Source organism: Talpa occidentalis, unplaced genomic scaffold, assembly GCF_014898055.3.
Source record: "Talpa occidentalis isolate TD23 unplaced genomic scaffold, MPIMG_talOcc4v2.1 talOcc4.7, whole genome shotgun sequence".
Lineage (NCBI taxonomy): Eukaryota > Metazoa > Chordata > Mammalia > Eulipotyphla > Talpidae > Talpa > Talpa occidentalis.
The window spans coordinates 46,829,502-46,856,867 of record NW_023605083.1 but is presented as its reverse complement, the minus strand read 5'-3'; the positions used below and the strand labels follow the sequence as shown (position 1 = coordinate 46,856,867).

The 27,366-nt window shown below is 37.6% G+C and overlaps 1 protein-coding gene across 7 annotated transcripts in view; it reads right to left on the bottom strand.

Moving 5' to 3' along the window:
• LOC119230973 (transducin-like enhancer protein 4) overlaps positions 1-27,366 on the bottom strand; it is a 134,865-nt gene that overhangs the window by 57,127 nt on the left and 50,372 nt on the right. For 5 of the 7 annotated variants that reach the window (XM_037492567.1, XM_037492571.1, XM_054689333.1 and 2 more), the window contains 2 exons: positions 8,015-8,219; positions 6,721-6,737 (listed from right to left, as the gene is read on the bottom strand). In XM_037492567.1, coding sequence (XP_037348464.1) covers positions 6,721-6,737; positions 8,015-8,219 — 222 coding nt within the window. The remainder of the gene's footprint in view (positions 1-6,720; positions 6,738-8,014; positions 8,220-27,366) is intronic. The other 2 variants (XM_037492569.1, XM_037492570.2) reach the window with 1 other exon arrangement.

Below are 27,366 nucleotides of genomic sequence, written 5' to 3'. Positions count from 1 at the left end.
TATTATTTCCAACACCTGCCCAGAAGTTATTTGTTTACATTGAAGGAGGCAAGATTCTCAAATCAGACATCTGCTTCTAGTTCAGGCATATCTTAGGAAACCATCTAGAAAGCAGCTTTGTTACCATGGTGACATTTTTATTTTCCTCCTTTTCGTTGGCTCAAAACATTAGCATTTCCAATTTTATTTTGTTGTTCAAAAGGCCAAATGTCGCTCAAGAAAACAGAAGTTTAAGGAAAGATAAATGAATAGAATACTCAAAAATTTATAGATTAAAATGACCATAAGGAAGAATAAATAAAATTGAGGTGCTGTTATATTATCTGGCATCTCTCATTGGGTGGCATCACTAACCTGTTTATCTTCCCTGGCCCCTCCCAGTCCCCCTTAAATTTGAACAACCAGTAACTTGAAAAGCACCAATTTGGGGGGGTTGGGGGGCAAGGAGGGAAGGTTCAAGAATCCTTAGGGTGCAATACAATTAAATAATGAGTACATTTCCATGAAAAAGAATTCCTGGGCTCAGCTCACTCTAACACCATATCATAGAAAGTTCACTTACAACAAGAATACTTAAGACATTTTAACTTCTATCTCACTGCCTGCAATTCAGGGTAGGAGGGATAGACAAGGGTAAGCTTTTCATGAACATTTAGAGGCTGAGAAGGGGATGGAATATTCAACAGTGTGAAGGAAGAAAGGGAGGGAAGGAATGGATTCTAAGATGTGCATGTTGCTATTTTCCTGTTTCTAGTGCAGCAATACAAGAAGCATCACGGAACCTGGGTGTGTGTACACAGATGGGAACGAGGGGTACTTACCCACCAATTACAAGGATCACACACAAACAGGAATTAAATCACAATGCTAGTACTTGAAGCTACTATATGTTTTTTAAAGTAGCATAATTTATTACATACAAAAATAACTGGATTGGTTCTGAATAATGAATCTGATAAAGTAGTAGTATTTGCTTGGTTCAATATTTAGATTCAAAGTAAAAAAATAAATATTCAACTCTATGTTAAAGTTCTGATTTGCCAAACCTAGGCAGTTAGTCTTGAAATATGATTTCATTACTTTCATTTAACATCAAGTTTACTTAAAAGAATCAAAAACTCTGAGAAAGCATAACTCGTCCTTCAGCAAATCTCCTTTCTAGTCCTCTTTCATGAAGCCAGAATTCTGATCAATCCTGTCCCAAAGGATGGTAAACAATTCTTTAGAATAACTTTTCGAAGAATGCTCTACATTTTGAAAGACAAATGCTTTTGAAATTTAAATGCCAGTTAAAACACTTACATAAATCTCCACCAAAAATGTTAAAAATATTATGGTATAATAATTTTTGCAAGAGATGAAATGGGATCTAATTAAGAAAACTGGACATTAATCAAAATGAAAATGTTTGTTTAGTAACTAAAAGGATTTGGCTTATGGAGGAAAAGAAACCCCCCTAGCCAAAATTAGGATGAGGGAGGCAGATCTCACAACCAATTCACCGCTGGTAATTATTTGTTCACCTCAGCAATAGGTGGTGGAGGAAGCTATCAGAGCACTATTTTTATTAAGTGACTGAAAATATTTATGAAAAAATTGGAGAAAAATTTCATTTATTTTTACAAACTGAAGCATGTAAAGGTTAACTGCATGTTTTTTGTGATTTCCTTTCAAATACTTTGGTAAGGAAATAAAGGAACAGCTAAAAATGTGACTACAAGTCGATAGCTCTAGACCTTGATGTTGATTAGATGGAAGTCAACTATTATTGCACTATTATTTGCACTACTATTGCTACTATTAAACAGATTTCAAAAATTTTCATAACACAGAGTGATACTGGGCCACCCAAAGTTTTTCCTTTGAGGGTATCACTGGCTATTTGACCTTGGGCCGGGCCTTAACACCCCTGAACTGTTCCTCATGTATGTATTAAGACTAACATATACCAACTACCTTCCCAGGTGAAATAAAACTATGAACTACACAGGTAGCAGGGGTTGGCTCAGATCAGTTGAGAGGGAATTAGCGATCCTCTCCTTTTTCACCAGGTTAGTCTGGGTAAGCTGGAGTCTCCAAGTCACACTGTCCTTCAATTCATCTTTCAGATTACTGATGACAGAGTGGGGGAAACCACAGCAGATAATGCAAGCTCTACTACTGTCTGGTGGTGGTGTTACTGAAGTTTTTGACTGAATCCTCTTTTTAAGAGTTTTATTGATTTCATCTATTCCTGTTCTTAACCTATTATTTTATGCCTCTGTTGTATTATAATGTGTCCTTCTCAAGTCAATAGCAATGCAAATTTTCTCTAACAATCCTTCTCCCAAAGGTAAAATTATAAACATTTCTACCTTAAACAGGTGTATGGGGAGACAGCAGTGTTAACAACACAACTGCACAGGTCACATGGCTGTTCTGTCTCCACTGACCACCCCCCGCCTTCCTTTTCAAGTGGTTTCTTCTCTGCTCTTCTCCCACACAGTACATGCCAAGAGGTGAAACATATTAAAGGCAAAGGATGTATGTGTTTCCTGACTAATATTCCTTTGAAACAGGCAAGGGATGTATGTGTTGCGGTAGGAGGGAAGGGGCCCAAGTCACAATCACACAAGAGCCATGACAAAGAGAAGTACTCATTCTGTAATTCAGGCTAAAAATCCACTTTTACCTGTAACACTCAACTTATGAGGCAGAATTGTTTCCTTTGCTTGAATCACACACTTCAATTTGAACATAAAAAAATACCTTACAGTTTAATTCTCCACTGACGAACCTGTATGGCCAACAGAGAATAAATGGAAGGAGAGGAGAGACAAGAAGAAAAGCAATATATGATGTTTTAGTCACCTACATAGAGTAAACACCAAAATACACCTGGGGCAGAATAAACAGCTATTACATTAGATGCAATTATTAGATCATTATAAAAACCCTGAAACAAGGAATTCACATGGGGAGGGGGGCTACATGGGAAAAGCACTGAGCTTGAAAATTAATTACATATAAATTTAGAAAAAAAATACAGTGTCCCATCCATACTAGCAAAAATTATGAAAACCATAGAGTGTGGAAGATTGTGTGGAAACATCCACAAACATTGGCATTTAAAAATGGTACATCTCTGACCTCTGCTTTCCAGAGATCAATTTTGCCATGTACAAGTCACTAAAAATGATCACACTTTTTGATGATGCATATAGCACTTCGGGGAAGACATTCCAATGACATAGTAAAAATAAAAACATCACTTAGAGGGGAAAAAAAATGTACTTATGCTATGTTTCACAAATAAAAAATGACAAATCTCTCACAGGCCTAACTTGAGGTAACTGCATTCAGGCTGAAAACCAGAAGGACCATGCATATGAAAAGGACTTATGAAGTAATCAAGTACACATAGTGATATCAACTTGGGACAAGTCATGAGGCTAATCAATAGCTGATGATAGTGAATTCTGCTATTTATATTCAAAAGATGGTCTTGATTTTGGTGCCTATTTTTTGCTAGAAGGTATTAGAAGTGTGTAGATATTGGAAGGGGGTGGTGATTAATATTAATTTCCCAACCTACCAAGATTTAAGCAATTTGGCCATCACCCTCTGCATCATTACCTTCATATTTTAAATGAGGTATTTCATCATTACTCTCAATTCAGCTTCATGAATTGGGACCTCCGGTAGCTAGGAAGATTCTGCAGCATGTGGGAATGTCATCAGTTACCACTTTGAAACCAAACAACTTTTACCTCTGCCTTAGTAGGATGGGCAGACAGTGGAAGGTTCTGTCACCTCAGAAAATGTTTTCCTTGATTTCACTCATGTCTTTGCAAGGGCTGAGCAACAGTGAGAAAAACCCCATCTGTAAAACAGAGGGCTCTATTTGAGGGCCCTTTTTGAGGGCAAAATTTGGGATTTCCATCTCATCATTAGGGTGAGGATCACAATCTGTTTCTTCCATTTCAAATCTGGGGTTTATTGCTGTGCATAGGAGCCACTGGTTAGTCAGTGACAAGCTGGCGCCCTGGCCCCATACTTCAATGGCCCTAAAACACACACAGTTCCACTTTCTCATCACCAAATACATTGATTCTTGGCCTCCTACAGTGCCTTCTCCTTTAGGTCCATATTTACATTCTCTATCCTTGTTGAAAAACTTCAGATACAGGTCTCCAAATAGCAGGCTTAGCAGTGAACTTGGCTACTGGAGCTATACAAAACAAGATCAATAAAGCCAATAGCATGTGGTTTAGTGGCCACAGAACTTCCAAAAATAGAAAGGCAAAGGGGAAAAAAAAGACCCAACAACTTCACCAAGGGAATTTCTTTCATTTTACTTGAAACCTGAAGGTAAAGCATCTTAATTACCTGAATCTTTACAGTAATTTTAAATTTGTATTTCACGAGCTATTCTGAAATCTGTCCTGTTCAATAATCTGTAACATCCAGAAAACATTTTAAAGTGTCTCTCACAAATAAACCCATCTACAACCTTGTATAAATCAAAATTTTGCTACCATATCAAAATGTTACACTGGGGCTGTATAACATTGCCCACATCCTCATTACATGCAACACTAATTACTACCAGCAGATTCAGAATTTTCTGCACATTAGAGGCTTTTAGAGGAGCTATAAAAAATTTCAGGCACCATTAATTTAAATTTGTATTGAAATTTCCTTTTGACAGATGGCCAAAAATTACTTATTATTTAGGGCACCAGAGCTGCCTGTTTGCACATTAGAAGAGGAAAGGGAAAAATTAAAAGCAAGAAGGAAATTTATGTCACGTTCATTACCTGTTAAATGTTAAGGAGCATTATCCTGCATGAATAAATTATTTCATACAAGCCTGACTCCAGCTGCAGGCAACTGGCACGCTCCGGCTGATAAAAACCATCTCGAGTCACACAGCAGACAATCATAAAAAGCCCCTCTTAACCAGGAACCACTTACAGAAGGATGAGGACGATCGATGGAACAAGCAACTAACTGCTTCTCTGAGCATCACAGAACACATTTACGAAAATTAGCAAACTATTTCACCTTGCAAAGCTACAGCACAGCCCCAAACCTGACACAGTACAACTTTAAATCTGAGAGTAGTAGCCAACAAAAAAAACATCTTTTCATAGCCAACATTCCATAATAAATCAAGGCAAAAATCATACGCCTCTATTTCCTTTTTGTTTCCCCCTGGCTTCTAGCTATATAGACACTCAATCCCAGACTCATTCTGAGTGATTATGGATGACTTCAAAATACACCCTTCTGTGGCATGAGGAAATATAAAATGTAATTGACAAAAAAGTGTGCACTGGAGTATAAATATTTTCACAGTCTTCTGGGAGTGAGGCATAAGAGGAGGCTTTTGTTTAGTTCACTGGCCTGCCTAAAGGTATGTATTTATCATTAAGAAGGCAGGGAATGTTTATGTTATGACCTCGGAATAACTAGACAGGCTTTCCAGAGGCTGCTATCAGCTAATCCTAGTCAATGCATTGACCTACTACTCCCTAAGTACACATTTGCAGAACTCTTATTACACTTAGAATAATCTAGGTGTAGATAAGCATATAACAAAACACACAACTGTAAATGCATAATTAAATTATTCAATGTGTGTCAACTGCAAATGCTAACATTTCTACGGGTATGCAGATGCTCTTTCAAACTGCAAACATTCTGCAAGGTAAAACAGATATTCTTAATTTTCATTTTCATTATTTGAGAACTTTAAAAAAAAACCTTGTACTTCCCTATTATTATAAAAAGGACAAGGAGTAAAGAGGCAAAGTGAGGGCCAGATAGTTTTGGGGCAAATTAGTCTTAATCCACATAACTTCACTAGAACATGCAACAAATGAAACTGCATATGAGCTAAAACAGTCCATTGTAAAACACAAGAAAAGGAACTAGTGGCATCTATGCTCTGGCCAATTCTTGACAACTATCCTTTATTACCACTTTTTACAAAATACAATGGCACACAATACAATTATGCATTAGGGCATGGCATATTTACAATGTGTCTGGTTCAAAAGTGATCAAACAATTTTTGTACTCTACTCATTTCCTGCCATGGTAGCCTGTTCTTGTTTGCTAACAATATAAATTCAGGCATCCTTAGCACACCCTATATACTGGTGTTCAGCAAATCCAAATCCTTAGACTCCACATATTTTTCCTCTTTCCCTATAACTTATCTATAAAGAGATTATAGAAGGTAGATAAGAAAGATGCAAAAAAGTAAGAACTTGCTACATTGGAAACCAAAAAGGAAAAAAAAATTTCTGGTTTAGAAAAATGCTATTAAATGTCATGATAACAAATTTTGCAGGATGGAACTGTCTCCAAAATATGAGACTAATATGTACGTATATTTGCTTCTTTTTATTATTACTTATCTCATGGCCAAAGCCCAACTGAAGAAAAGCAGTTATTCTTTTTCACATGGCAAGATATAATAAAATGTGCAATGCAAGCCAGATCTTATAATTCAATCTAGGTCTACAAATCTGATTCTGATTGAAAAATAGGACCAATATTTTCAAAAATCTCAACTACGCAACTGAATGTAATCCAAAAATGCATTTAACCACTACTTTGAAAAGTCCACCAAAACCATTTTCTAAATCTCAAAGAATACATTTATTAGATTCATTCAAATCATTGTGAGCTCTCTTAAACCATTCCTGTGCCTGTGAATTTGAGTCCTACCTTGATGGAGTCTCTGTCTATTGGCAAAACAGCAGCATACAGGCAGATCAAGTGATGAGAAAGGGAAAAAAGGAAAGTACTAGTTAGTTTATACAAAATAATTTATCAAATCTCATCTCTAGTTAGTAAGTAGCACAGATGTCAAATTTTTGTGTAAAGTTAATTATTAAAACTACTCAAGCAGTTCCACAAAGTGCCAACCTACCTTTGACACAATTTCAGACACCAATGTGGATATTCATATTATTTATACTCCAAACTGACTTTTCTACTTACAAAAGTATTTATAATCATGTCTCAGCTCAGCACCATAGCATTAAGATAACTGGATGACAAATATTACAGTGCTTCCAACATCAGAGATGGGAAACTTATGTTTACGTGATAAAAATCATTTACCCAAGATTATAGTTTATGGTAATAACACTGGAACAGGAATAGATATGAGGTTTTAATTATGAGCCACACCCTCCCAACCCAAACCACCCATGTGGCAAGTAAATTCCCACAAAGCCATGCTGGGAGAGAACTTTCCATTTGATTTTCTGCCATTAACTAATAAATATTAACAGTAAGCACCGTACAAACAGCAAAGTCAGCAAAATATCTCCGTACCATCATCTACTCTGATGGAGGGAGGAAATCAACCACAAAGGAGCACAACTGGCCTTTAAATCAATTATTTGCATAAACAGTTGTGTTGTTCTTATAGGAAGAAATGAGTTAATTTCATGCTTCTAAACAGACTGGGTGAGAGGGGTAGTTAAACCAGCAGATTTCATTAATTTGGGCTGCACTTTTCCTCAATTACTAAGACTACTGAAATTGTTTTCTTACCTGTGAGATTTTTACTGAGCTAGATAGCTGGTCTGATTTAGAAATAATATTTAATTCTGTCAAGTTATCAAGCAAGTCTTTATTAGTAAGTCCTTCCCCCAAATAGAGTCAGCGAAAATTAAATATTAGTGCCACTTACTATTTTAAACACAGAGAATCATGGGATTTCATTACTCATTTAGAGTTAGGGAACACAGGAAGTAGCAAGGGATCAAAGGCACTAAATAATCAGGAAACAGGTCACTTTGCCTTTCTGGATTGCACTGACTTTTACCAGCCACTAGGACATCCTTTGCCAAAAGACTGCTTCCAAAAATTAATTGACCTTCCATCAGAAATCCTTTGTTTAGTCACTGGTAAGATTAGAGTCAGAGACGAAATAAATTATGGCACACAGGACCACTCTTAGTCACAAGAAGGTAATATCTGATCGAGACAACCCCAGAGAATTACTCACCTCTTTGGTGATCATTGTCATGGTGCTTCTTCTCATCTTTAATCGGAAGGTGGGACTGCCCTCCCAGGGCACTGGAGAGGGCCAGGAGCCCTGCACTGCTACCGATGGGTGGAATGGCAGGGGGCTGCAACCCTGAAGGGTGTGGTGTCAGAGGCACCGGCAGACCATGTCCATGTGATAAATGCTGGGCCTGGAGTTGTTGCTGCTGTGAGCAATGAGACAAAGATATTGAACTTGTCACCTATATATCTACCCCACCAACACAAAGAGGGAAAGGAAATACAAACAAATCACAGGAAAACCAGCATGCATGGAGGAAACATTTGTCCTTCCCATATGTACATGGGACGGAGCTGATTAATGGAGAAGTACTTTCTTTCTTAGATTTGGGGGTTTTGCAACGCCCTGTAAATAACTTATTTTTCAAATAGTGAAATGAAGTAACTTTTACTAGCTGAAATCCGATTTTCTTAACAAAGTGTCTATGTTTTGTTCTCCATAAAATCTGGCCTTGCTATCACACATTTCTAATCAAAACATATACGTGACTAACTGTTAAAGCAGTTATGTTGAACAAAAAAAGCTGAAAATTGAGAAAATTAGTGTTAAACAGTTCTCCCAGAACCGCTGCACAGCATGCAGCTGAGAGTTAATTTGAAAGAGAAAACCTGAATTAACAATCCAGAAAAAGAAACTGGTTGCAGCCACCGTTTTAAGCCCTTTAAGTGTCCTCAGCGGTACTTGAGCAAATTACTAAAGAAAATCTAATGTAGCAAGGCTTGGGTCCTCCTGTAGGCTTGCTCAATAATGCTGAAATAATTGGGCACTCTGTGCACGTTTAGTGATGCTCGAATGAAAAGCTCGAGGCTTGCCCTTGTACTCTTCTCCAGCGGCCGCCTCTGTGTTGTGACAGGTTTATCTGAGTGGGACTGTGATGCACGCACCAGTAACTGTGCTGACAAGAGTTTAAAGTCATTTTTACCAGCACACTGGCAACACATGGAGAAAGCCCTCAAGAGGCTGGAATGGTAGTGCTTGACCTCAACTGAGGCCGCCTCAGGTCTGGCTCCAGGGAAAAAGCTGTGGGCAGGTCTTGCAGCATCTTCCACTGCTGGGGGTGGGGGTGCAGGGGTGGACATGACATCTGTGTGACGGTGAATTAAGTGTGAAGGGAGTGTGAAGGGACATTAAGTTAAAGACATCCTTCAACAGGAATCTCTTTCAACTCCAGACCCTGCTTAACAATATTCTATGAGAACAAGTGTAGAGTAATTCTCAACCGAACTTTATCGTGATCACATTTTAGCTGCTGACTTCAAATCAATCATTGCTAGCCCATGATAGCCAAATAGCCTCTTCTATACTTTTTCTTTCCAAGCTGGGATTCACAAGAGAGGTTTTTTAAAAATATGTGGGGTGGCATATTCTGCTCTCCTTCACTGACAAGAAGAATCTTGAAATGCCTTTTTTATTTTTAAAGAAAGTACTTCAAAGAATAAAGTGTTTTTCTCCTCTGCAAATGACTTAGAGTGCTTTCCTCCAGTTGGCCCGCACCTGTATTCTGACTATGTGCATTTAAAATATAATCAATAAAGTAAAGTACTGGCGCTTTTGAAGGCAGGTTTACACACATACATGGCAAACCAGAGCAGTGACCCAGGTGCCCCATCACCATCGGGCCCTAACGTCCCACCAAGTGCTATCTAAATGTTTAAAATAATGCGCTGCTTCTTTTGAGTGGTGCAAATCATGTTCAAAATTCTCTCTGTATTGTTACTTGTGACCAAAAGTGCATACAATCATATTTTCTAAATGTGTAAAAAGTACTATATACCCCTCCAAAAAAAAGGAAGAAAAAGAAAAATATGTGGTGAATATATGGCAAAGGCCAATTCTAAACCTTGTTCAAACAAAACAGACAGAAAACTGCTCCAATTTTCTTTCCCCTCTTTCTCCATTCATGTACTTCTGATGGATAGGTCAGCCCTGCTAGTCTCCTAGCTCAGATAAGAGTTCAGTGGGGCAAGCATTTACTAAGAGTGTGCATATATATTTCCTTGTCACCTTTCCAAGATTCTGGCTCTGTGAGATCTACATCTAACACAACCCCAGGCCAACTACAGGCCCTGAGACATTCAGATGATATCTAAGCATTTAAAAATATGTATGTCTCTTTCATTAGACATTTAAAAATCCCTCAGCCAAATGCAATCCTTTCAATGATGCTGGTGTTTCATTTTTATTTTTCTCTCACAGGATAAAAATCAGCACTATCATGCTTCTTTTTGCATTTGATCAGGGACTTTTCTGAGGCAGAAAATTTATCCCTAATCTGTCACGACATAGTTAAGACGTTCTGGGGTCCTCATTTGTACTCTATTCTACTTCAAAATAGTTCTAAAACTGCATGAGCCTCTTCTCTGCCCATCTTAGAGGCAGGAAGGTGCCTTTTCTTTTCCAAGGCCAACTCCACCCCACCCCTCATAGTGCTTTCATCTGCTCTTCCCTCCTCCTATCATTGCTCTTTCAGTTCTCCAACTCTCTCTCCATCTTCATTATTCTGTCACTGATTCTGTCCTACTTATAAGCTTAACACTGGTACCCTAACATATTGTTCAAGATGAATTGCCTGTCTAATGACAAAAGAACCTGAAGTAGCAGTTTTGTAGGAGTTGTAAATAACTTTTCATGTCCTGCCCCTAACACATGCATAAAATGGAGCTTGATAAATGTTAAATTTAAAACTACCCCCTTTTGCACTCCTCATGAACTGCATGCGCACGCTCTCATCTCAAATGTCTCTCAAACTTGGGTAAATTTTGTTGTCTCCACTTCTCAGTTCATACTCACACACCCCTCTTACTCCTTAATTTGTAATCTGGATTCCATGCCCATGATCCCCACAAAACCAATGACCATTCACACAACAATTATTTCTAGATTGCAGTTTCTCTCTGATTATCTAGAGTCACAGAGGGCATGTTCTCCTTGCTCAAATTCTCTCCAACTGATGTCAGAAACATTGGAAGATCAGCATGGCGTCTCTTTAGCACTCTGAATACTGTTAAGATTTCCTCCTTCACTTTTTCTTTCTTCTCCTGTTCACTAAAAAAGAAGAGTCTTAGACTTTTTCCTCCTCTCTAGCATTACCCACCTTTACACAAATGACACCCGTATCTCAGCCTCCAATGCTTAGTATCCCTAGATCTAACTCTTGCTAGACCATTCTACTAGGTTGCACAACACTATCTGCAAATGAAAATGCTGAACACTAATCCTTTAAGTAAGCTCAAGTTATATCACCATCAATTTGTTTTTATCCTATGTGCCTATAGCCATAAATCACCAAATCATATCATTCTCAAAAAATAATTATTTCTTTTTCTACTATCACCATACTAGTCAGACCATATCACCCCATACTTTAAGTACTGCAAGCCTCCATTTCAGGCCCAAGTATCTACCCTCTCTTACCACCACTAGTTATTTTTCAAAACCCATGCCATCCCCCATCTCTTACAGCAATCTCCCCATTACTTAAGTTACATGCACTTATCTTACCTCATGTTTCACCTGTTCTGCAACAGCTTCTCCAAACACCCCACATGTCTACTATTCTTACTATCTTAATTAATTCTGGTATCATTCATTGGCACAAGATGCCTCAAAAAGGTATAGCTTATTCATCTTTTTATGGGTAAGATCTTGATCAACTGAGACTGAAACTATGGAGAAAAGACTAATTTCCGGCATGTTTGTGCCCCTGGACCAAGTCCACAGCTATGTAGTCATATGGCCATGCATTTAAAGCTTTTGAGAATAAAATTTCTACTAAATATGAAGAGTTCCTTTGTGCCCTTTTCTCAGTTTCCACTAATATTTAACAGTCTATTTTATCAAAAATGAAAACCTAACACTGGGATATTAGTATTAAACTACAGACTTTACTCATATTTTCCTTGTTTTTCTAATGCCATTTTCCTGCCAAACTGCATTGAGAGGTTTAACTTTCCCCTTGTTATTATGCCAAATTTATAAAACCCTTTCAAAAATTTTGAATGGCAATTCAAATGTTCTTTAAAATACAAAATTATAAAGTAAAAACAAAATTAAATACATCACCAAAAGGTATATGATAAAAGGGTAAGACATATACTGAAACAATACAGGCTTTAAAGCCTATAAAACAGACCTATACATGGTGCTCATTTTCCTTGATAAGTTTTCACCTCTTGCACTAGAAGCAGAATGGCAGATATGTGTGTAATTGATAATGAGTCTTGATTAGTCCATGAAACAAACATATTACAGGTCACCTTCTTTTATAAAGTAGTCACCAGCAGCTAAACTGAACTTCACCTTTTTCCTCCATTAAAAAGTTTAACTGGTCAAGTTTCAAATAACGTTCAAGAACTTAATACAAAGACTCTCTTACAAGCCTTCTCATTTACAGAGGAAAACTCACAGCAGATTCCCTAGAAAAGGAGTCAGTTTCCTCTGGATATTCTTCAAGAAGCTAAGAGCAGCATAACCTAATGGGACTGCCCTACAATTCAGCACGTTTCCCAATAGTGGGAATGCTGTTCTCTTATCTCCACCCCATCTGTATTAACGACAGAGCAAATGACCTGCAAAGGTCTAATACTTTATCATGTAGCCAAGAAACTATGCTATACTTCAAAAAAAGACAGAAGGAAAGGGGAAGTATATCCAGAGTATATAGCTCAACAAAGACTTTTATTAAAATAAATTTAAGAAAAATCATCACTGCAGATAATTATAAATCAACGTTAAAAAACGTTGAAGGAAAAACATCCAGCCAAAGAATCAAAGAGGGCATAGTCTGCAGTACCAATTCAATATAAAATAAATACCCTTGGTGTAACCACAACCGAAAGACACCTACTGAGAAAGATACATAACTTGGAAAAAATTTTCTCACTGAGATTCCTAGGCACTTACTATCTTTGGCAGTCTATTTTACTAAAACAAAACAAAACAGACTCTTATCTCAAACCACAAGGCTGTGTTCCCTTGATGGGCCATTCAAGAGAATAAACATTAAAATGGAGTGAACTTTAAGGCAAGTACTCCATTAAGATAATTAATTTATATTTGGAAAATAATCAGTAATTATTTCTGAAAATATATAGCAATGGGGGTAGTAGACACAGCCTCAATTCTGCTAATAGCTTTTTACTAGAGTTTCTCTAATAAAGAATTATTTCCTTGCAGTTTCCAGTTTGGCACCAATACGAGAGCGGAGGACCGCTTCTGAATTAAGTTCACAGAAAATATCTTTTGAAATTCTGTCTTTTTATCAGCAAAAAGAGAAATTCTTTTTAATTGAATGTCCCAACTGCTTTAACATTGGGTCCTGACTAGTGAGTGGAGTCAAGTGAGGGCAGAGCTGCAATGCTCACCCGTCCCTAGCAATTGGGGATGTCTTCAACTGGAAACCTGGCAGAGATTTTCTTGCCCACTACCCCTCGTGACTACTATGCTAGCAAGAGCAGAAGAATCTTTTGAAAAAAATGCTTCTTTCTTAGAAGCAATGACAACAGCAACCATGAGCACACTAAGTTTTGGTTTCTTTAAGGAAAAAAAAAATTTGCAAAGAGAGCCTCATACATCTTATGCCAGAAATCAAGAAAGCTATCGAAGCTATCTAGAGTGATGAGAAGTGACAAAATAGGACATCAAGCAAATTTGCAAGCAAAGGCGATGAGTTGTCGTTAGCATGCAACCAAGGGGTAAAAAATGGACCCCAAACTATTAAGGGGTGCATGCTCGAAAGGGATCTTACCATTCATATGCACAAAGGCAAAAAACAAAGCAAACAAACAAACAAAAAAAAAACCCCAGATTCTTCTGGCAAAAGATCATTAATAGAATTAGTGTGCACAGAAAGAGAAGAAAGGACATTCCTAATTAAACATTGAAAATTATCCATCCCCTCATGGGCAAATGCCTAACCAAACTAAATAGGGTGAGGGTGAGGCTGAAGTGGAGCGTTGGCATGGAAAGCTCGCCACAGTCTAAGATCCTTTATGGTGGGGAAACAAAGAGGCCAGGCAAGTCTGGGACAGGAGGAGAGAAGCAGAAATACAAACCTAGATAACAGGTTTGTCACTGTCTCTGCCAAGGACAGTCTCCCCATGTTTGTCTCATACATGGATCTCTACATGCCTGACCTGTACATGTCTCCTTCTCAGCAGTTCCAGGGCACAAGTCAGGCTGCCTTCCATGTTAAAGAGTCCACTCAACTCCACCCCTAGTTCCCATTAGCTGCCCCGCTCAGGGCATCTGGTGAACGGTGTGCTTAGACCTGTAATCCAAGGTGACTGCATGTAAGTAGGGGTGGGGAAAATGCTGCCCTTTCAGTGCTGTTATGCTCTGCCCCTTTTCACAGAGATGCCACTATCACACTCTGCCAAGGATTCCACTGTCCTAATTTGCAGTTTAACTCACATACTAGCAATAGCTGGAAAAGGAGGGGGTAATACCCCCAAATGCTCATTTATCATATTCTTTCCCATCATTGGCCAACATGTTAGAATTTTTTCTGAACTGGTACAAAGTTTACTAGAAATTATATTTCCATTATTAATTTGCTTAGAAATACGATTTCCAAGAGGCTGAAATATTTTGTTTTTAGAAATTTTAACACAGTATCTTACTGAAACCAGTGCTTCTATTTTGTGTTTGTCATTAAAGTCACCAAGTTTAAGGCTGCTCAGGAAAGCTTTCTGTAGTTACTTCAGAGTAATTCATAAAAAAAGAAACCTGCATTTAAAAAGTCTACTCTAGATTCTTCAGCTGCCTTGCATCTGACCTTAGAGATGAAGATATAAAATGAACCTCAGCTGACATCTAGAGTCATGAGTTTTGACAATAGCTCATGCATATGTTGCACACATGTGCATCCATGTATCTGCATAGAATACCCACGTAAATGAAACACTTAACAATACCAAATACACTATGTAGTACACTAATATTTTCTATCCTCTATTTTTTAATTAAAACTGTTAACTATGGCTCACTGAACTGATCACTTTGCACACGCATAGATCTCATGACCCATAATGTGAAAGACACTGAACCAGATTAAGCTACTATGATTTATAATTAAGAAATATATACTTGGTCTCCATCCACTGTCCCTAAGTGTTGAGTGATAATGATCTTGATATATTAATGAGGTGACTTTTGGAAAGCAACTAAAGATGGGGACTGGTTGCTAGGAGAACCAACCAGATGATTAGAAGGTTGGAACTTTCAGTCCTACCCCGAGAACTTGGGAAGGAAGAACAGTGAGTGGCTAGACTCTGGAGTTTAGCACCAATAATCAATGATTTAATCCATCATGCCCATGTAATAACGCCTCCACAAAAAACTGAAAGGATGTGTTTTATAGCTTCTAGGACTTGGCTAGAATGGCAACACTCTGAGAGGGCATGGATGCTCTCTGCCCTTTCCCCACAGCTTGCCCTAAGCATCTCTTCCACCAGACTGTTCCTGTTATATCCTTTTACAATGAATGGGTAATCTAGTAAGTAAAATGTTTCTCTGAGTTGTGAGCCTCTCTAGCAAATAAAATTGAACTCAAAGAGATGATCACTGGGACTTCCCATATATAGCTGTCAGATGCACAAATGGAAACCTAGACTTGCTGTTAGTATTGAAGTAGAGGGATAGGGGTAGTCTTGTAAGACTGAACCCTAACCTGTAGGATCTGAAGCCACCTCCAGGTAAATAAGAGTTAGAGCTGAATGGAAGTACAGGACACCTAGCTAGTGTCAGAATTGCTCAGTGGTGTGGGAAGCTACCCCCAGCACACACATACACACACACTAGAAATTACAAACTAATGCCTGCCTGTATGCCTAAGACCTAAAGTCAAAGTATCAGCATCAGGAATGAAGGGTAAGTCCCTACCATTCAGTCCAGTAATGTACCTGCTGCCCATCCAGAACATTCTTAAGTAAGGATCTCTTACCAAAAAAGACAAACATTCACAATTGATTCAAAAGAATCAATAATACGTATATAGCCCAAAGTGACCTTTGAACTGAGACCTGGAGGATAAGAATGAGAACAGCTTGTAGAGAACTGGGAGAAGAGAATCCAGGCAAGAGAAAAGCAGTTGCAAAGGCCCGATCCAGAATAGGACAGGTGCCTGCAGATGAAGGGGAAAAAAAGGAAGTCTGGGGGAACTCAGTGAGCAAGAGGAAAGTGTGGCAGAATGCAAATAGTATGGGAATCAGACAGAAAGGACTTCAGACTTTAATTAACAATGAGTGCTTTAGACTATAGTGAGGATATTTGTTTGTTTTATTTTCTAAGATGAACTGTGAGTTTCTCCTTAACTGATATAAAATGGAAAAAAATAATTTGTTGGCTATATGTGTTACAAATTATCTTCTCTCAGTTTCTGGCTTGTCTTTTTCTTTAAGATATCTTTTGATGAAGAGATGTTTTTCATTTTAACCAAGTAATATTATTAAGCTTTTTTTCTCATGCTTTACACTTTCTGTAAATACTTTTCTACCCCAATATAAAAGACTCTTGGTTTTTTATTTCCTGAACATTTTAAAATTCTCATTATTCTTTTTGGATTGGCTTCTGTATATGATACAGCCTGATCTCATAATGAAAAGCAATTATAAGTCAAACATCCTACCAACTCAAGAAAACTAGTTATACCAATATGTTGGTGGGCCGGTTCACTGTATTTTTCCTGAATATATAAAACAAAAGTAGTATCATGCTATTTCTTATCAAAGTGCTATTTCTTTCCTATTTACTGTGTATCAACGAACATTTCCCCATATCCCTAAATAATCCTAAGTAATGCTTTTACTACTCTCACTTATAATGGCTACACAGTATATGTCACTGTAGAGATACCTCAGAATTCACTTAAATGATCCTCAGTCACTGGGTTAAAGTTCAAGTTATCTGAGGGTGGGGAGGGGAGAGAAAGAGACACCATGATATCGCAATGTGTCAATTAAAATAGTTGTTCTGCAAGTTATAGATTCCCCAACTAAAAGTGGCCTAAGTAATAGAACATTTTATTTCCCACATAACAAATACATGGTTGGTTGGAAGACACAGCAGTATCAAGAATGGAGTCAATACCCTCTCATTTTCTCAAGGACAAACCCCTCCATTGCCCCCATCACAAGATGGCTACCATGGCTCCAAGCATTAACTTATATTCCTCATATTCTCACACAATTATGCATGAAGGATGGTAATTCTCCCTTCATGGGCCTATAAAGGAGAAAAAGACCTCTCTCTCTAACTTTTTGATCTGCGCAGGGTCACATGCCCATAGCTTAGTTAGCTTTAGCTACTTATTAGCTTCCATAGTAGGAGGCAGGCTCTGTCTGCAAGAAACAACCAACAAGCCTGTTTTGACACCTGTCTTTGCTCACAGGTCATTCTGAGGCTACTTGCTGACAAAAACCCAAAAGCAACCTCTGAGCTTTCAATCCAAGTAGACAGTAGCTTTAACTGTTTTTTTCACTCCTCAACAGCTTCTTCTCCCAGATATTAATTTGTGCAGGGCTCTGTCTACAAATTGCTTTGGGTCAACCCAGAAACACCCTAGGGAAATAAAAATATAAACACGACTGCCACTTTGCTTTGGGGACCACAATGGCACTGCTCTTTGTTGGTCAGAGAACACAACCTGGGGCCAAGATAAACTCTCCCATTTTCTTATGAATCTGCCAAGGGAAAGAAAAATTATGAGAAACACAAGGGGTTGAGTAGCCATGGAGCTGACTTAAAAAAGGTTCAAGAATGTGCCATTTTCACTTTTTCCTTAAAAGGTTGGAAAAAGGAGCTGGGGACCTAGTTCTAACTCTTATTAGGTCAACACCATTATTTAGGTTTGCAAATATTACTATACCCCTTGAAGTAGTTTTTATTCACAAGCAGGACAGACAAGATTTTCTAAAGATAGAGAGATGGAAGTAGAGAAAAGGTATATAGCTTGTCACAAGGCAATGAAGCAAGGTCAAAAAATAGGAGTCCCCAAAATATACTGGCTATCACTATGGGCTCCAACTTATTTGTGTCCCCTCCTGGACAGTAGTCTGTTACCGTCCTCACTGCCTGCAATAGCTTACCGCACACATGTCTGTTCTCACTGGGTAACTGCTACCCCAGTCAGTCTCTCCTCTTGCTTGGCTTACAACCTGACAAAAACATTTATCCATTTATGGTCTACCTACCCACTGAAACCATGAGGACTGAAGAAGCAGGGGTTAGTTTTTAGTTGTCATTGTGGGCCAGAATTTTAAAGGGAACTTGTAATAATGAGAAATTTGGGGCAAGAAAGTTCTGAAGGAATATTTACTTGCCTATTTTCTTCTGATATGACTGTATGAAGGCAGCTACTGGCTTCAGTTAATTCCTCTTACTATAAACAAGTCATCATTATCAAAGTTAAAATGTAAATGTTTACTTTGACTAAGTTATTTTTCATAATACCTATGATGATATCAGCAAAATAGAGCTTTTTTTAAACCTGCCAATAGTTCAAGAACTCTCCCATCCCCTGAACAACATTTAGAAACAAGTCAATGTAAACTCCTGATTTTTGCTTTCTATGTGACTTCTACCAAGTTTTTACTATTTCATATCAAAACCTCGCATAGTTCCATCCTATAAAGCACAGACTTAACTGTTTTGTGCGCCATGGGACCCACTGTGACTCTGGGACCAAAATTTCTTTTCCAGAAAATGTATATATCCAGCCTACAAACACACATAAACTTTTGTGAACATTTTAAGGATTTAAACATTTCAGGAATTTAGGTTTAAAACATCTGCCTTGGTAATGGTGTCTATAATAACTTTTGATTCTTACATAAGAGATTAAGTTACAACCAGGCAAGGAGAAACAGTATGAGTCAAAAGTATTCAACTGACCTATGAACTAATAGCTTAGGCTGATCAATTAGTATGTGCATCAGGCACATCCAATTTCCATTTCCTTCACTGAGCTCTAGACACCAAACACTGTGCAATCCTATTAGTGGATCTTGGGATAAAGAGACTATTGATCCCAGTTTAAAAGAAAGAACACAGAGTTGAGGGAACAAATAAGGGACAAGTATACCATAATGGTTAAATGCATGAGCTCTAAAGTCTTCTAGTTTGGATCTCAGTTCTGCAACTTCCTTACTGTGTGGCCTTCAGAAAATTATTTACCCATTCAGGGCCTTAGTTTCATTATTTGTAAAGTAGCTGGGACAATATACCACCTTCTACATGGGGCTGACATGAAGATCAAACAAAATTATACATGCAAATGCTTAGCACCATACTTGACACAAAGCAAATACTCAAACACTTGCAATTTTTAGTTACCCATTTAGAGGAGAGAATACAATAGCAGGAATATGACATGCTAGAGAAAAATTGTGAAACCAACAGTCCTTTAAGTTTTAAAATAGAATTCCAAATCATCAAAACATCAAAACAAATGGGTGTACAAAACCACACAATGTTAGAAACTAGACAGTATTTTTAGTGGCTCCACTCCTTTATAGGTAAGAAGACTTTTAAATGAAATTCCTAAGCTCATACTATAAAATGATATCCAAGATTGTGTATTTTCTACCAGTCCATGTTTCCTCTCAATCTTGGCTCAAAATGGGGGGAAGGGGTTCAAGGAGTAAAAAAGAAAACAGCTCCTAGTATTTGTTCATTCTATAAATACTTATTAAATGAGCATCTACTAAGTATTTAGACAATAGGCACATGGCTGTAAAAGTATTTAGACAATAGACACATGACTGTATTCATTAATAGATCTCACCTATTGATGAAGGGAAAGTAACACACATAAATAAATGGTAAATGATACAAAGAAGATAAAATAGGCTAATGGGGCAGAGAGTGAACTGGGTAAAGTCACTAAATCAGGGATGTCCTTTCTCAGGAGATAATACCAGAGCTGAGATTTTATGGAGGAGCATGACTGTATCAAGGCATAGAGGACAGGCACTGCAAAGGGTGGAAGAGCAGGTACACAAATCCTCAGTTAAGAAGATGCCTGGGGTTACAGAACAGAAGAAAGTGAATCAAATGAAGAGACTGGGTGGCAGATGAAGTCAAAGGGTCACACGGTTTTTAAGCCACAGTAACACATTTACATAGGCTTCCTTCTATGCAAAATGGGCAGCCATCAGAGACAGGTTTTAAGCAGGGGAGCAATAAGATCTAATTTACATGTTAGAATACAATTACTCTGGCTGCTGTGTGCAGAATGAAGCATAGAAGACAAATACACAAGAAGAATCCCTATGAAGAAACTACACCAGACAGCTTCATAGGTTGTGTCCAGCCAGGGAGCAACCACATGGCACAGCGGACCTCTCCTGACTCGCCCGCTGCTCCCCTCAGCAGTGTATTTTGGTCATTCTGCCTGTTCTGTTCCCCATTCTGTCTCTGGTGAATCCTCTCACCCACACCATGTCTCTGACCTGTACCCTGGTTCTTGTATGCATAAATAAATAAATCTTAAAAAAAAAAAAAAAAAAAAGAGGCTACAGCAGACGAGTAAGGGGAATATGTGGGGCTAGGAGAAATGGAAGTTGCCCTCACCCTAACAGAAGTGTGTGGAGACAGAACACACACTATTTTTTACATAAATGAAAATTTTCCTATTGAGCTTGGATTCTTTCCCTTCAATATCAGCCTATCTCTAAGGATACCAACATTAAAGACCTGGGTACTTATCAGAGGAAATGCAATAACAAAGTATAAGCTCAAAATGGAATTTGGAATATCAACAATAAAGTTACAGAAAACAAGGAATTTTGCCATTGGCAAAAGAATAGACACCCAGTTTAATGGGGTAGAACAGAGTCCAGAAATGGAGCCACAAAGTCAATAGGTTTTTGACGTTGCAAAGATACTTCAACAGAGAAAAGATACTCTTTTCAATAAATGGTGTTGAAACAAATGAATCTGATGCCCCTCTAGGAAAAAAAAAGGGGAGGGTGCGGAAGGACGGAACAAACAAACCACACCTCAAATAGTAAATAAAATTTAACTCAAACTGGATCATGACCCTAAACATAAAACTTCTAGAAGGGTATCTGGTAGAAAAATCTTTGTGATCTTAGGTTAGGCAAAGAATAATGAGCAATAACTCATACATTAGGACTTTATCAATGTTAAAATTTCCTCTTCAAAATATATTTAGAAAAAGTTAAAGGACAACCACAGACTGAGAGAAAACACCTACAAAATATATAAGGAACTTATTCACTATATTGCAAAACTTAATAAAAAAATTAAACCACTCAAAGGAAAAAATGAGGCAAAACTTTGAGCAGGTAACAAATGAAGGTAGAAGGGTAGCAAGTAAGCACATAAGATACTCAACATCATTAGTTACGGAAATGCATAAAACCATAATGAGCACCATTATATACCTATCAGAAATAGCTAAAAAAAAAAAAAAAAAAACCCTCCAAAAACCAGCCAAACATTATCTCTTACATAGCAGTGAAATTGCACACCAGTATGGCCACTTTGGAAAACAGTATGTCAGTTACTGCAAAAGTTAAATATGTACTTACATAAGCAAGTTCACTTCTAGGTAATCACCCAAAAGAAGTGAAAATGTCCACTCAGCTACAAAAACTAATATGTGAATACTCATGGAAGCTTTACTCACAATCACCAAAACCTGGAAATAACCCACACTGACATAGACACACAGTGGAATATTATGCAGCAATGCAAAGCACCCAACTACTGACACAGGCAAGCACACAAATCTCAAATGCACTGTACTAAATCAAAGATGAAAATGCAAACGGTTACATACAGTAGTGCATAATTTTATTTATATGACATTCTTTGAATGCTATTCTTTATCTTTGGAACCTATAAAGTTTTATTGAAATTAAAATGTGTTAATTAAAAGTTGATTATGTGTAGTAAAATGTAAAAATATAAAGCTTACAACTATTAAAACCATAATAACCTAAATGTAATTTGAAAATCATTTTAGAATACACTTAAAAATATTTGCAATAAAAATTAAAAAATCTGCTTCCTTAAATAAGAACTGGTGAAGGCACTCAAAATACTTGAATGAATAAATGAAATCATGAAATCGCGCTATTCCCTAAAAGATTTTTAACTTTTCACAAAGGTTCCCAGAATCACACGTAAGATCACCAAATCATCTTTTTACTAGGGAGCTTTGAGGAAAACCAATCCTATTCCTTAAAATCTAGCCTATGTCATTAACCCTTTAGTTGCCTTCTTCCTCCCTCCCAGTTTTGAAGAACACCAGACAGGTTGGATTCACAAGGGGAAAAGTTCTGGCTAAATGGGAGTTGGTGATGCTTCCCTGCATGAAAACCACTGGAGGGAAATCAGTAAAAGAATTAGAAATGGAGCTGCAAACTGGGGTTGAGGATATGGGGGAGAAGTATCAACCAATAAAAAGGGATTAACAATATATGCAAGCTCACAAGTGGCTTTAAGTGAAGCTTGCTTTTCTATATAACAGTTCCACCTGGACCTTATACACACTCAGCCTTCTGAGCTCTGAATGAGAATGAAACGCAGATTCAGTTCTGGTAAACTCCTTTCTTCTTAATGGAAGCCCACTGCCCATTTGTCTAAAGCTTTGTCAGATGTACCCCATCCACTCATTCTGCAACTCCGAATGCTAAATCCTGCCTTGAGCTAATAAGCAAACACCTTTAATAATAGGGCAAAAGGAGGGAAAGAAAAATAGCATTTCGGGCTAGCAGCTTTTTAAAAAAAAACAAAAATGACTAGCTTCTAGAAATTTCTTTAGAGAAGCTCTGCAACAGAAATTAATGGAGAGTATACTATAAGTACAAGTTAGAAATACTGTTATCTAGTTTTAGGGAGTTCTGAAGGGGAGACAGAGTTTCTAAAGAATTACCTAAACATATGAGTCTTTGTTATGAGAGAAGGGAAATCACTGCCTCTTTTTAGAGGCTCATCAGATTGTAACACAAAGATTATTATGACTACAGCACTCAATAATAATGTAGTCCCCTGATCCATAGCAAATGAACCAGTTTAAAAAAAAAAAAAAAAAAAAAGGCGAGGGTCAGGCAAACCAACCTAAGATACAGAAGTGTGTACAGACGCAATGTGTAACTGCTTTAGCTTATGTGCAATCACAGCTTTTTCCTATTTTGTGACAGCAGGCAAACAAAGCCCTACAATCGCAGAAAGCCAGCCTCTTCTCCCCACCCCATCACAGCCAGCCATGTACATCATGCAGCTAGTGACCAGCATATTTTATAAAGCCTTTAAAGACAATAACAAGGCTGGAATAACAATCTCTACAAATCTGTCTTATAGGTCATTTTTAAAGTTTATTCCATATTATATAATTTAGATAATACTATTGGAAATCAGGTGGGAGAACAACAATTAAGGGAAGCTCATCTCTGTAAGTTTGCTTAAAAGTTTAAAAAAAAATAATAATACAACACTTGGGCCATGAAAGAAAACATTTTAGGCACAGAACTCAAGGAAAAAACAAGATTCTGGTCTAGCATCTGAGTACAACTGGCTACCTGTACCGGAAGGTGCCCATAAAGAGCTCAAAGCCCATGAAGTCAAATTTTCAGTGTCTGTTCCTCCAGGAGAGTCAGGGACAGGGCTGGGCTAGAGGTAATTTTGAGAAATGATCCTAGAACAGGAGCAGGGTCAAAGGAGACCAAGTCACAGAAGGAAGGGTATATTCTGGAAGTGATCACTCCATGGCAACTGAAGACCCACCCTGTTGGGGACCCTTTGTGGAATATAATTATAGTTAGCAGAAGCTAACTCAAAATTGTCCCAGTAAGGGGGCATTCCTGTGATTGCCTGTGGATCCAGGAGTCTCCCAATGAGTTGATAAGTGTCTCACCCTTCCTTCCTTGTTATACAAGCAGGAGTGAAGGATGGACTCCCCACAATAAGCACATGGGAAATGCAAAAGCTTTAGAGTGTATCTGAGGGGAGGTATTATCAAACCCTGGGGGAAAATGCAGTAATGGCAACATTCAGGACAAGGAGTCCAAAGGGCAAGGGATACAAGGTGAGCCCCAGAAGAACAAGCTTCTGCACTGTGGGTTTATCTATACCCCCAAGAGGGTAGTAGCACAACTACCACAAAATCAACAATACCTTTGAACAGTGCTTTATTAGTAAGAGATAAAAACATGGCTCTTGGAGACTTACTATAGCCTTGCTTTTGTTAAAAAACTGAAAATTTTTAAAATATTATTTCAAGTTTGGTATTATTGGCGGCTGTGACGAAAAAGGGGGAAACACATACCACACAAACACACACACATTTTATATATAACCCACCTATTTGTTATCTTCCAGTTTTTTGTCTCATGGCTAATAAGTTTAAAAAGACAACAAGGAAAATTACTATGGTGGCACGTCTAAATGCCTCTGAAACTTAAAGCGGTGGTCTTGAAATCTATAATGGAAAAAGGAGGACATACATCTTAAGGCTGTCATACTGTAAGACCTTCTCCTAGAAGACCAATCTGGAGTGAATGAGAGTGTGTGTGAGAGTGTGTGTGTGTGCGCGTGTATGGGCCAATCATGTGACAAGGACAATAAAACAAAATGCTAAATGGAAGGAAAAAAGCCCCTGAAGGTATTGTCTTTCTTTTTTTAAACTAATTCAAACACATAGGATGGTAAAGGCAAAGTCATTTAAATCATTTCCTTAGTAATACAAGTAATATTTAAATAGATTTAATAGTGCTGCTCCAAACCAATGAATTATGGGTTTAAAACCTATTAAAATGTAATGTTTTTTTCCTGAGCTGAGAGGAGAGAGATTTAAATCCACTGAATTTTAATATTTCAGCTTGAGCTGCAGGAGGTAGAGAAAGTCCAAATGAACTATTCCATCAGCACCATTCAAGCATGAACATTTTAATCAGTTTTACTTCCTTGGAGTTCTCTAACACAGTTTACGCTGTCATTCTGAAAGCACTTAACACAGAGAGTGTGAAAAACCACCAAGGCTTGTTATTGCCTTCACAATTGATGGCAAATAATTTTGCAGACTTCCTATCATTAAAATGTCACTGCTAAAAATTGAGGTTCAGCATTTCTTGTGCTAAACTGCATTTTCCTCTAACACTATGGCATACCTACCTGTTCTTGAGGATTTTTTAAGGGGGTGTGCTTTTTTTTTTAAGTAAATACATATTCTTATCTTTTTTTTTTAAGAATTATGGAATAAAGAGTTATTTTTATAAGCCCCAAATTTCTTTCCCAATGTTCATACTAACAAAACTTTTTTTTTTAATGGCAGTTTTGGTGAAATTCTTACGGGGTTCGAAGTCAACCTCCTTTATTAAGCATAACCACATTCACACAGCATGCGCTGATTATATAGTGTAATGGATTTAAAAAGCATTTTAAGATAGTCAGATGACTCAATTTAATAATACAGGAAATGAAAACATCATTTCTAATTAGATCATATTACTGATTTAAAACTACAATTTGCGTGTTGTTCCAACAGTGTGATCTCGCAGAGATTCTAATTTAAAAACACAGTGGCTAGTAAGACACATGACAAGATCAAACTAGATACATAACATTCCCCTCAACCCATTTGGGGGAACTCCAGGAAAGCTTCAAGCAAATGTGAAATACAACCAATTCAAAACAAACACAAAATATAGAAAACAATGTAGGAATCTTCTGTTTTTTTCCTTATAAATAAAAGATAAATGATATTTAACTTAGTTCAATCTATCAACAGTTTTAAACTGAACATGACCTGTGAAAGAAATCATTATAACTGTGTTTCATTCCATTAAACACAACTAGCTTATTGTCAAGAGAACAAGCTGCCTCTCCAGGTTTCGGGCTCACTTCAGCATTTTGCATTTTGACTGCATGGATCACTGGCTTGGCTCATTTACCAATGAAGGTAGAATAATATTGCAGAGTTAAAAAGGTGCTTCATCAGATTTCATTAAATCTGGGAACATTTGCGCCTGTCTGGATGGTGTGCATACATATAAAACAGATACATATGTAGTGATAAATAAATGAAGGTCTGCGGGGGCTTAGTTGGGACTCTGCCTCTCAGGAGGAAAACTTTCATTCCGTTAGTGCACAAAATCATTGCCAACATTCTAAAAATCAAGTAACAAACATCCAGAATTTGCCCTTCATTACTTTTTGGTAGGTCAAGCCACCACCACCACATGACACAACCATGTCCAGGGGGGCAGAGAACAGCAGGTGCTACAACTCTGAAAAACTACTAGGCTCAAGGCACCATCAAGACTGAAACAGACAAAGGCCTAGAACAAAAACAGCAGCAACACAAAGTCATCAAGCAAGTTTGTAATCGAGCTCTTTCCTTCTCCCTTGGTTTGCAGCTCTCTAAAACTGTTGGGTTTGTTTTTCAATTTCTGCAATCTATTTTTCAGAATAGTCAGATTACGTGATTTTGACTCAATTTTCTGCTCAGATACAAATAATTTGGAATTCCCACCAGATGCACCAACTATAGCACATGCTGCATTGCTAGCAAGCAGCTCTACAGAGTGAGTGCTTCAAATGAATTTTTAGGACACAAAATTAAATTAGTTTTAATAATTAAATCCATATATACACAATATGTCTGTCAGTAACTCAACTCCAGTCTAATAAATCAACCTTTTCATGAGAAAAGGCAATCTGCCATTCCCTTCAAAACAAAGTATGTAAAATGAAATAGATAATAAAACAGTATTAAAAATGTACCTGATGTGAGGAGGGGAACTTGTTCTGATTTTATATCTTCCCTCATATTTTTAAGCAACATCCAACACAAAATAATGTGGTTTTGATCTAGATTAATCTCTCCACTGTACAGACAGTAATAAGACTTGAAAAAGAAACAAAAAAGCATTGTTTTCCTAGAAAAGGCTGCCAACTAGACGTAAGGTAGTAAGGATGGCTAGTTGTATTTTAGCAGTTCATACAAACAATAAACCCTAAGCCAGAAATGACCCAGCAAGCTCCCCAGTTCTCCTGTCAGTCCTCACTGACATTCTCTTCTTCAACTGCTGACAGATCATGTAGTGAGTGAGAAATAGACTCTATCCCTAGTGATCTTGGGAGATTTGGTGACCCAAGTCAGTCCTAACGGGAAGGTGACTCACTTTTCAAGTCAATTCAGCTAGTATATGCACATTGCCTAAGTTTGAAATTAAAGCTTTCTCATCCTTTAAAAAATAAATAATATACTGCAATTTCCTGGAGTTTTAGGACATAAAAGGTAATTGTGGAATAAATGTATTTAT